We start from the raw sequence: 12594 nt of genomic DNA on the forward strand, positions 1-12594 counted from the left end.
TTTAGACTAACTCAGCCTTCACCATACATACGTGAAGGCAAACTACTTGATAACATCGCAAATCACAGTAAAATCAAAATAATATCACAAAAATGTCCAATATATTACCAATAAAATTGAACAAATTGACGAATTTCTCAGTGTTAGTAGCCTTGATATTTATCTTGTGAATGAACTAGGGTGCAAAACTGAAGAATTATGCAGCATTAATTTAAGTAATTATAAAATTGTCAGTGTCTATTGTAGGGAACAACATAAGGTGCTGGTATTTATGTCAAAAATAATGTTCAGTGCGAAAAAATTGATTGGATAGATAAACTTGCATGTAAGATGGTGTTTGAAATAGCTGCCATAAGAATAAAGCTCAGATATAGCAGTTTAATAATAGCTAGCCTGTACAGATCCCCTAACAGTAACATGGAAGAATTCTTTTGCCATTTAGAGGAACTTATTGGTAAACTCCCACCTCATAAAAAACAGACTATAATAGTAGGGGATGTGAACATTGACTTTTTAACTAACAATGTAAGTTGCCTTAGATATATTGATATATTACAGTCCTATAAGTACAACCACGTGAATTCAATACCAACAAGAATTACAGGTGACTCTCAGACATGTATTGACCATGTTATTACAAACTTAAGTAAGGAGGACCTTGTAGTTAGAACTGTTGAGAACCACATTTCAGATCATAGTGCATTAGTCCTAGAGCTTCACACTGACAAAGAAATAGTATCTCATAAGGAACAATTTACTTATAAAAGAAAGCTTGACTATCATGCATTAAAGGAAAATTGGGACACACAAGCTGGTATCAGGTAGGCCTATATGCAACAGAAGACATTAATGAAAAGTGGGAAATATTTTATACAACATTAACCCATTGTCTAAATCAAGTGTGCCCAAGGGTCAAAATACTAAAGAAAACTAACAGTTCCACGAATCTTAAACTCTCGCCTAATGTGATGAAATTAAAGAATGACATGAATGATCTATATATTCTTTTTAAAGACTCCAAACTGCAGTACTTTGTCTAAATACAAAGCCTGTAGAAAAACCTGTAGGGAAGCACTTAAGACATTAAAGGCACAGAAGTATGCAGAACAGGTGAGTCAATCCTGTAATGTTAGCAAAACAATGTGGAATATATTAAAGAAGGAAAGTGGGGGGAATGACAAGGCATTGTGTAACAACATAATAATAAGGGGCAATGAAAAATTGGTTAGTGACCCAAAAGAAGTATGCGAGAGATTCATAGATCAATTTAGTAAGATGAGTAAGGAGGATGTGATCAACCCATCACAGGTGGTAAATCCCAGTAATGTCAGTAATTCGTTCTTTCTGAGGTGTGTTACAGAACAGGAAATCCTGAGAACCATTTCCAACTTACAAGCAAGTACACCCAGTGGCTGGGATGACATCTCAGCCAAATTTCTGAAAGAATGCAGTAATGTGTTAATAAAGCCACTGCAACATTTAATAAACAGCTCTTTCAGACAGGGGTCATTTCCTGACTTGTTAAGTCACTGAAATAAGACCAGTGCATAAAAATGGAAAAACTAATGATGTACAAAATTATAGGCCTATTTCATTGACATCAGAACTTAGTAAGTTGTTGGAAAGGCTATTTCATGATCAAATGGAATCATTTTTCTCTAAGAACAATATATTAAAAAGTTCTCAGCACGGTTTCAGGAAGGACAAGTCTACAATAACAGCCGTAGCCACATTTATTCAAGCAGTATTGAATGAACTTGATGATGGAAACAAAGTTATTGGCACCTTTCTAGACCTATTTAAGGCTTTTGATACTGTAAATCACTCCATTCTTCTACATAAGTTAGAAACTTATGGCGTCAGAGAAGTGCCATTAGATTTGTTAAGATCGTACCTTGCTGACAGGAGACAATGTGTTAAGTTGTATCGTACAACTGGGGGAGTTATACAAACAGTAAAATCATCTTATAAAATTCTTAACTGTGGAGTCCCTCAGGGAAGTATTATTGGGCCTTTTCTGTTCATTGTGTACATCAATGATATAATAATTCCAAAAAATGCAGACCTTGTGAATTATGCCGACGACACCTCCTTCATAAGCTGGGGCCCTACAAAACAGCTAGCAGTGCAAAATAATATGAAGAACACTAGCCTCATCACAGAATATATGACTAAAAATAAATTGGCATTAAATAAGGAAAGGACAATTCTAACGGAGTTTATGCTAAATTACAAATCAAGACAAGTGGATACTGAGCCAGAGCTATCAATTGAAACAATTGATAAACATACATTCTTGGGTATTATAGTTAATGAACATCTTACATGGAAGGAGCACATCAGCTGCATGTGTAAAAAAAATCTCATGTAATACCTACCTGCTAAAATGCCTTTCTAGCATAATAGGGTCACCAGTCTTAAGACAAATCTACTTTGGTATTATACACTCCCACCTACAATACGGTATTGAGATTTGGGCCGGGGCACCAACGGTATACATTGGATAGGGCTTTTAGAGCCCAGAAGAGAGCAATTAGGATAATAGTGAATATTAGTAAATGTCAATCCTGTAGAGAATACTTCATTAAGTATAATATACTAACAGTGTATTCATTATATGTTCTAAGGACTATACTGTTTGTAAAAGAAAATATGGAGCACAGTATAATAAATAGTGATATCCATAGTTATAATACAAGGAAGAAAGAGGATTACCACATAAAATTCCGAAATAAAAAAGCAACCGATCATAATCCATTTTCTGCTGGAAGATTTTTTTACAACAGACTGCCAAGTACCATAAAAATGTTAAAAGGAAACATATTTAAAGTAAAATTAAAGTAGCTGTTAATTGCAAAATGTTTGTACTTCATCAAGGATTTTTAATGTTGTATGAACTTTATTTCTACTACTAAACTATTATTATTGTTCATGTATGTACTGACTGACTATGTCCACGACTGTAAAAGTTGTTATGGACAAATAAACCATTATTATTATTAATATTGGGAGTATCATCCCTTTTTTTTCATAAATGCCCAGATTTTGGTCATTTAAAACTGCTTTGGCAAAATTCCCAGGAAAATACACATTTATAAATGTCCTGCCCACTGGGCTTTTGCATGGCCCACATCAGTAGTACTGTAAGATGGAGACAAGCTGTCAGCAGCTCCATTATGCTCTGGGGAACATTCACATGGGCATCCATGGGCCCAGTGATGCTCATGCAAGGCACCTTGATGGCCAAGGAGTATCATACACTGTTTTGCAGACCATGTACACCCCTTTACAATGATCATATTTCCCAATGGCAGTGGCTTTTTTCAACAAGATAATGCACCATGTCACAAGGCCAGGAGTGTGATGGAGTGGTTCAAGAAACACTGTGGTGAATTCCAATCGATGTGCTGGCCCCCCAAATCGCCAGTTCTGGACCCAGTTGAATACACCTGGGATGTGATTGAACATGGTGTCAGAGGTCATTGCTCCCCTCAATGGAATTTACAGGAATTAAGTGACTTTTGTGTGCAGATGTGGTGCCAACTCTCTCCAGTGACCTACCAGGGCCTCATTATGTCCATGCCATGATGCATTGCCACTCCTATCCATGCCAAAGGTGGACATACCGGCTATTAGGTAGGTACTCAAAATGTTCTGGCTGGTCAGTGTATGTAATTTAAATTGTTACCTGTCACAACATTTACTAACTGAGATGCCCCCCCCCCCCCCTTCATAGTATATGTGGCTACTCTGCTACCCCTTCATCATGTTAAATGGAGGACATGTTGCAGATGATGTAAGAAACTGATGATAGTGATTCATTGGAGAAGATAGTTCTATCTAACTGGAGAATTTGCAGTTTGTTAAATTCTTCATTTGTGTGGCCATATTTCCCATAGATGCTTTACAATTCCTGAAGGTATTTTCATTCCGTCATTGCAACTACAAGGGAAGGCACATTTTTTTCCCCACCAGATACGTTTTGCTTTATTGAGGTAAAGCACCATCACTGATCTGTAATTAAAGATATTTATAATTTTATTTGTTTTTAAGTTCAAAAATCAATTCATTGGCAGTACAGTGCTTTTTACTTATGGTGATTTCAGCTTGGGAAATTCCATTTGCTAGCACATCTTTATAGAGTTTTTCTTCATTAGACACTGATACTTGCAGTCTAACTTTTAGTTGTTCTACAGAAGTACGCATTTTTCACATTTTACACAGCACACTTTTTTGCACACCAGTTTTTCTGTTTACTTTTATACTTCTGAGTACATATTGTGGTTTGTGTTTTGTAGTGTTGCCTACGTAACATCGCCATTAGTATGTCTTTGACCTGTGCTCTTGGACATAGGTGTATAGTAGTTTGACGGAGTGTGAGTTGGAAGAGAAGGTTAGGAGCAAGAAGTGAAATGAAATTTTTTATGAGATGTTGGGAAAATTCTAATTTTGCCATATAAAAATGTTATAAATCTGAGGTGATAGTTTGCTAATAGTAATAGATAGTTACTACATATTAAGGGAACCTGGACATCATGAGGACCCAAAAGATGAAATTTTTTTATTTAATAAATTTCTGTAATTCTTCCTGATTGAAAAAAAATATATACCTTACGAACAGTACCTCCTCATTTTCGTGTTTAGGAGCCTTTCTAAAGTAGATGCAGCACATGAACATCTATCTTTCACAGTGCTGTGAAACACACAACATTGCCTACAATGTCTTGTATTTAATTTTGGCGCTGCTATTTCCATAGCAACCCATTTTTGTAATATCCTTGAAAGACGTATCAACTGTAGTATGAGCAGGGATTTATTGCAGCCCTTCATGTTGTAAACTTGTTGTTCTGACTGTGTATTTGAACCGTTTTATATCATAAAATGCCAGAATTGAAGAAGCATAATTGCAGTTGTAAATTTCATGCTAAGCAATGCAAGCATGTTGTTGGAAATTGTAAAAATGAAGAAATCGTTATGCCACAGCGAAGTGAGATTACAACTGAAAGTTTGTCAGACAGTGCTTCAAAATGCAATTTGAAACATCTTATTGAAAATGAACAAGATGTTGGTGTTGTAAATAGGGAAAAAATGCTTAAATTTTAATTAGTAAGTGTAAGCTTTCAGAACTGCTTTTGCCTGTTGCTAAATGTAAACACTGTAATAGTGCAAAATCCTTTATGTTTAGTGAGGACATAAGTAAGAGAAGAGGCCTATCCAGCAAAATTTTAGTTGAATGTCAAGTGTGTAAAGTAATGAAATGTACAATGACATCTCCTGTAACGTGCACAAAATGTAGTGAAGTGAATATTTGCCTTGTTTATGCCATGAGTTGTATTGGGAAGGGAAGAAAAGCAGCCCAGATGTTCTCTGCCAAGATGGATCTCCCACTGCTACCTGTCAAGTTTGAACAATATTATAAACATTTGCATGATGCCGCAACAGAAGTCAGCGAAACGAGCATCCGTAGGTCAGCGAAAGAAACTGTGAATCTACTGATGTTGCTGCATTGGATGGTTCGTGCCAGAAGAGAGGCCACACGTTGCTGAATGGAATTGCCACAGTTACCCCTGTAGGTACAGGCAAGGTGCTGAACTATGAATGTCTGACAAAGCACTGCCAAGGTCATGCCAAATAAGGTATATGAACACAAATGTGACAAAAACTGACAAGGTTTCAGTGGCGGTCTTGAAAGCAAGGGGGCAGTCTTTTTTTCTTTTTAGAAAAAATCCTTAGGCATGATGTGTGATACACTCACTACCTTGATGCTGGTGACTAAAGGCTTCAGTGGGGCTGTGGCCATTAAACCATATGGTGAAACTGAAAAAAAGGAGTGTACAGGACATGTGCAGAAGAGAATGGGGGCAAGACATAGGAAACTGCAAGGACGTGACAGAAAAAAAACCTCTGTCATGGTAAAGCAATTGATGGACATGGTATACACACCAAATCAAAAATAGGAAACCTCACAGAGTATTGCAGTCTAGCTATCAGGAGAAACAGTGAAAATGTCAGTGAGATGAGAAAACCAATTTGGGCAACTCTGTTTTGTTGAATATCCACTGGTGAGTGAGCATCCATGGCATGCCCTCTACTCAAAATGAAAAATTTCATGGTGCAAGTAGAACAGGTGTGGAGCAAATGGGGTAAACATACACATGCACGCCCTACGACAGAAACTGTTGGGATAGAACTAAAGCCATTATAGAGATCTTTCAGATTGCAAACTTCTAAAAAAATGTTTACGTGGCAGAACCCAGAGTCTGAATGAAAGCTTCAATATTTGCATTTGCAAATGCTTACCAGAAACTGCTTTTCACATTGGTGTGATGGCTGCCATAATATGTTTTAACGATAGAGTAACAAGCAGATTAAAAATCTGAGCAGACTAGGCATCAAAGCTAGGGGCAACATGAAAATTGGGCTGCTACAAGTGGACAGGCAACATGTCGCTGAATCCGAAAAAGCTGCTGTAAGCATGGTGAAGGAGGCCAGAATAACAAATAAAAGAAAGAAAATTAAAGAAGATGAAGAGGACAGTCAGAATCAAAAAGATTATGGAGCTGGAATGTTTTGATATGGTTTCATTGAGCAGAAAATGACGTGCAAATCTTTAGTTTCAATTTTGTGTAACCAGCGTTTTTGCATACTTAGTTATCATTATGTCAACCAATATTAAAGCTACAAAAACAAGATTTTGCATGAATAATATTGTAGTGCTTGTCTACACAGTGATCTACATTATTCGACAAATACTAAATATTTTAAGGAGGAAATTATTAGGAGAAAAAAATTGACTTCTAAAAAATTTTTTTTGAATACACAAAACAACAAATTGATAGATATTGCTGGTTTACTCTTTCAAAAAATTAATAATTAAAGGATAAAATTTGTTTTGTCCTTTTATTTTTAATAGTTTGGAAGTGCGGTGCACCTAAAATAAAAATTACATGTAATTCAGTAGTAAGCTGAAAACTAATATTCACTTCAGTATGTATTCCACAGTTTTTATTTTTTTATTTATTTTTTCCCCCACATAGAAGTCGCTGTGTACTAATTATATGTTTAATGTCTCACTCCAATATCTGTTAAAGTTTTTGAGTTATTAAATTTCAAAAAACTAGTAAAAACTACAGGCCATGATTTCTAGGTGCCCTTGAAATTGCATTTTACTTCTAATCTCCTCCAGGAAAGACATGCACCCAGTAGAACAGTTCATGTTGGAGAGATCTGCATGGTATACATTCACAGTAAAGGAATTTCTAAGGAAACAAAGACTACTTGATAGTATGTGTAAAACAAAATATGGGCTACAGATAGAGATGTTCTGAATGAAATGTGTTTGGCAGCCAAGTGAGCAGTGTGTGAAGCTTTCAGTGACTACTGTGAATGATCTTAAAATGAGTGTTCATTTACACTGTAGTGAACTTCGATGTCACATCAAAAGTTGCACTTAAAAAAAATACTGAATCTAGCATAAAACATAAAATTTGGAGAAACTTCAGTTTTTTAAAAAATACAGCAAATTCAGCAAAAACAGTGACCTTTTCAAAAAAATGTTGAATTTGGCAGAAGTATCGAATATGGCAAAAAAACTCCAAATTTTACAAAAAAATATCACCAAATTTGGCAAAATTGACACTAAATTTAGCAAAAACTTGCACTGAATTTGCTAAAAACACTAAATTTGACAAAAATAACACTGACTTTGGCAGGAAATAACACCGAATTTTACCATTAACTCTTTTTTTGTTTTCCTAGATGACCACTGGAGAATCTGGATGTGCACAGGAATATGTTAACTCTTGCAGTGCTCACACATGTAATATGTAAAGACATATAATAGACTGCCTATGATGTGATAGTGGAGTGTACATGGCAAACACTGCAGGGTGGTTTCTGTACCTCAGACACTAGCCATCTTGGCTCCATTTCTGGCACTAGTGGTGATAACAATGGAAAGGTGTACTGAAGAACTCGGAATAACCTCGTGGTTTTTCTGTTAATGTTTGAAGTTCCGTTGTCAACACAGCTATTCAGAACTGGATTTGCCAACCCTCTACCCTTATGTGAACTACATCTAATGTAGTGTTTTCAGAAATAAAAGAATAATTGGCCTGTAAAAGGAAACCAATTTGTATGTAGTACAGGATGCACATGCAACCGAAATACTTCACCCAGCATCAGAAGTTCGGGTTGATTGCTGAGCAGTGGCCCTGTATGAGACGGGAAATGCACACTTGCTAGTGTACCAGCTGCTGTCTTAAAAACTTATGGTGAACCCCCTGTTCAAGAATGGGTATTTTTATCCTACTAGTCGAGCATGTTAGTATTGAGTCCTCCAGTATTTAAATAACCATTCCTGAAGAGGAGAAATTTGGTGCTATTAACTCCAGTGCAATATGTGCGAGAATCAGTATCGCAGACATTCAGGCAATCTGAATTTCATTCAAAATACTCCAAGGGAATAAAGATGCAAAAGATGCAAACTCCCATTAAAAGAAAAACACTCATCTCATTGTTAACATTTTAACCAAAATATTTAGTTTTTTCTAGTTGCAAAGCTTTTGTAATAGTCATATATGTGATGTAATTTTTCCCCAAGTATTCTCATGGAAGAATTAAAGTGTACTGTTGTTCTGTTGTTTTACAGGCTCTCACTCCGCCAACTAACGACTTTCAGATTGGAATGAAACTAGAAGCTTTGGACCCAAGGAACTTGACTTCTACATGTATTGCTTCTGTTGTTGGTATTCTTGGACCACGTTTGCGCCTAAGACTGGATGGAAGTGACAACAAGAATGACTTTTGGCGTTTGGTGGATTCAAATGAAATACACCCAATTGGACATTGTGAGAAACATGGTGGAATGTTACAGCCGCCACTAGGTGAAGAAAACTATTCTGAATCATGAGTAGAATATAATTCTCTGAAAAGACAGAATAACAGAAAAAACACCTAAATGTTTGTAGATTAGAGATTGTCGCTAGAGAGGTGCAAATTCTGCCTCAAAATATGAAAACACAAAATTGTTTAATAGAAGCTGTTTCATAGCATATTGTATCTGGATGAGCTATTTATCAGAGATAATTTGAAATAGCTTTATTTTCTGCATACAGTATCAAAAATTTAAGAAGTTACTGGCATTGTACATCTTCTGGCGAAGCTCAGTTTGGAAAGATAATGTGTGCAACCACCTACTTGCAAAATAATGTTTACGAATGTAATGATGTATCAGTGCACTCAATGATGTGGTGCCATGCCAATTGTGGACTGTTGAATGGTCTCTTTAAGACACGTGTTGCGTGATGCAATGTAGTACTCAGCCAGGGACCTAGCAGTTTATAAGGAAAAAATTTGTACATTTGTTTACTTTGAACTTTAGTTGCATTGAATACTGCTAGAGGTCAGGCCTGAACTACATCATTAACAATACTCTGCTAACTTTAACAAGCAGTTGTGTGGTAGCTGTTCCCGAATGCTTGTGTTGTGTGTTGCTCATTTTTTTCTTTTCTTATTTTGAAATAAGTGAAGTGACTAATCCTGGTCATCACAGATTTCAATTATGACCCTTACAGCACCAGAAGAGATCGGTGATCACTGTTAAATGTGTCAGTTTTGCTGTAGGCTGCTGCCAGCGAAATGGAAGTGGGATTTGTTTCCCCACACCACTCCTTTCCCTGTGGCTCTCAAAACTCTAATCTGCTTATGCTCGTGGCCAGTAGTGCCTGCTCTCTGTGCTATAGTGATTGGAAAACAAAATCTATAACATTTTTCAATGGTGCCGAAATTCTTCCCCTTATGTTAAAATCAAGTTGCTTTGCGTTCGGTTCTACTTCTATGCTAAGTGCTTTGTCAGTTCTATCTGTAGCGTAGTTGAGCATCGGTCGTTAGACTGTAAATGCCCATGAAAAGTTGAAATAAATAGTATGCAAATTTTTTAATCTTCAAATTGGGCAGGAACAGTCGAACAGTGTCCAGAAACACCTTAATATTGTAGACGCATTCAGTTAAATGGTGGGAAAATGCTGCTGCTTTTCAACAGAACAATCATTTTTGAAAGCTTAAACACAACCAAACAAAGGAAAGTATCATTTCGAAAGAGAAAGGTATTTAAGTTTTTGCGAAATCAAACATTTCAGTCAAAAAGTTCCCAATCGGCACTTTTTTTAACAGTCAGTTTCAAAGATCTAATAATTTGTCTGTCTTCACTCATGTAGTGCGACAACCTTCTAAATTTGTGTGTCTAATCATTTAAAAAGAAAGAAAATAGGTGTGAATTTTGTCGAAAATACAAATGAATACATTGCAAAAAATAGATGCAAATTATGCCAAAAATATATGCTACATTTTCCGGCCCCTATATATCACAGATAAGTACGTACAATTTCCAAGTTTTCTCTGGGATTAAATATAAGCGTGTGGACTATGGGAATAATGACTGCTTAAATGCTTTTGTCCATACTGTAATTAGTGTAATTTTGTAATCATGGTCACTACAGGAGTGGTACATAGGGTGGCTGTAGTCTATTTATAGATTCCTCAGTTGAAACTAGTTCTTGAAACTTTTAACTACTCTTTCATGGGTGTTACAGAGTAAGTCAGGTTAGGGTTTTTAGAATTTCCATAACCCCCTCCCACAAGTCAAACAAACCTGTGACCATTGGTACTTCCTTTCTTCTTCAACATTTAATATCTTCTGTTAGTCTTAAGGGGCATGGTTCCCACACACTTCAGCAGTACTCTAGGGAATGTTGCATTGGTTTTTTAACAATATTCTTTTTAGACATACTGCACATTCCCCAGTATCCTACCAATGAATTGAAGCCTGCCAGTGTTGGTTATAAAACAGATTTATGTACAACTTCTTATTTTTTCACAGAAAGTAACTCTTCCTGTTGAAGCTGGAGCCATTTGTTACCCACACCACTTGTTAAGAAGCCCTAGCGTGAATCTGTAGGCAGGCACACTGACACAGTACATACAATGGGTGTTCAGTGGAATTCACACCAAATGAAAACAAGCACCACAGAAAGAAAATACATGAATTGCTTGTGATCACTGTTACACAAGAACAAAACCTATTTAAAGTAACATAACATTTCCCCATCTTACTAGTTTTTTCCCCATTTTACAAACAACTTTGTAATAAATTATAAACTTCTTGATAGATGATTTACAGAAAATTTAAAAATCATTGTTTAGACCAGTCACTATCTAGTATCATTGACTAAGATCAACAACAAGTGAGTCTTATAATCACTGAGTGTACAGTTTGGCATTAATTGCACAGAACAAATGAAAGAAACATTGTAGGACAAAATTTCAAGGATGACAACAATTCAAAAAGGGGAACTGTAACATAACATTGATTGTTTCACAATATGATACTCTGTTTTGAAATGAGAGAGAGAACGGCAATCATTCCAGTAACCTCTAAGTGAAATAGTTGAGAGGTGGTACCTTTCTTGCATAAAGGTGCATCCAGCAAACCCTCCAACTAAAACATGTGAAAATGCTCACTAATTACACTTCCCTATTGGTGCTTCACAATACTGAATTTCAGCAAAGATCTAATGGGGTAGTACATCAAAGAACTAAAGGTTGATTGCGAAGAACAAGGTGCAATATAAGTGAGAAAAATCATATGGTAAACTGGAGAAAACATGATTATTTTAAGCATAACACAATTATCAAACCATAGCAAGGCTAGTTTTGTGTGATTGGATGTTTCAAAAGCCAGGTGCATGAATGTTTCACCATCTCTTGCAAATTCAGGCAATATCTTAATTTAGCGAATCATACAAACACTATCTTTATCCCCACAACTGTGTGTGAAGTGTCAGGTAAACAAGTCAAATTTCATTGAGTAAAAATAAATACAGAAGATACAGATCACAAAATAAATGCACATGCCAAGGCTATGGCTTGTAAGGCTGTTGTAGCCATGAGTGCACCTGAAAAGACTAACTTTTTGTAATGCCAGAAGCCTTCATCAGGCTATTTACTAACATAAGCTAAAGCGACCATTAGTTTCAGCCTGCCAAGTCCTCTCTGCAGAACATCAATGTGTCCCAAAGTGTGAAGATATCCCTGAAAGAGGGCAAATCAAAACCATTAAATAGATGTAGATGCATTATTTCTGAATGTCTCATCAAATTGTGATCCTTCACTAAAGTGAGTGGACTTTGTTGTTGTTGTTGTTGTGGTGGTGGTGGTGGTAGTTTTATTTACCCTTAGATTTCTTTTACAAGGATATTGATCATGGCTTGGTATTACAATCTTAGAACAGTAAAAATTAAGTGATTCACATGTACAGGTAGTCTGTCATGGCCTTATAGCAGGAACAATCCCAGTATTTGCCTGAAATAATTTAGAGCAACTACGGGGAACCAAAAACAAGATAGCTGGATGAAGATCGGAACCTCCACCCTCCTGAATACAAGGCCACTCTGTTAAAAACAGTGGTGTCTCATTTGTTTTACCGCTACTGTACAATACTGTTTTACAAATAAGTTATTTAATAGTGATAAAAGACTAATGCTACTGTATTCATTCATTCCTCACTCCCAGCCACTGCACATGCTACATGCACCA

The 12594-nt window shown here is 36.3% G+C and overlaps 1 protein-coding gene across 3 annotated transcripts in view; it reads left to right on the plus strand.

The window, feature by feature from the left end:
* LOC124723237 (polycomb protein Scm) overlaps positions 1 to 12594 on the plus strand; it is a 175166-nt gene that overhangs the window by 71925 nt on the left and 90647 nt on the right. For all 3 annotated transcript variants that reach the window (XM_047248432.1, XM_047248433.1, XM_047248434.1), the window contains exon 6: positions 8651 to 8885. In XM_047248432.1, coding sequence (XP_047104388.1) covers positions 8651 to 8885 — 235 coding nt within the window. The remainder of the gene's footprint in view (positions 1 to 8650; positions 8886 to 12594) is intronic.

The sequence above is a fragment of the Schistocerca piceifrons genome, chromosome X (assembly GCF_021461385.2).
Source record: "Schistocerca piceifrons isolate TAMUIC-IGC-003096 chromosome X, iqSchPice1.1, whole genome shotgun sequence".
NCBI lineage: Eukaryota > Metazoa > Arthropoda > Insecta > Orthoptera > Acrididae > Schistocerca > Schistocerca piceifrons.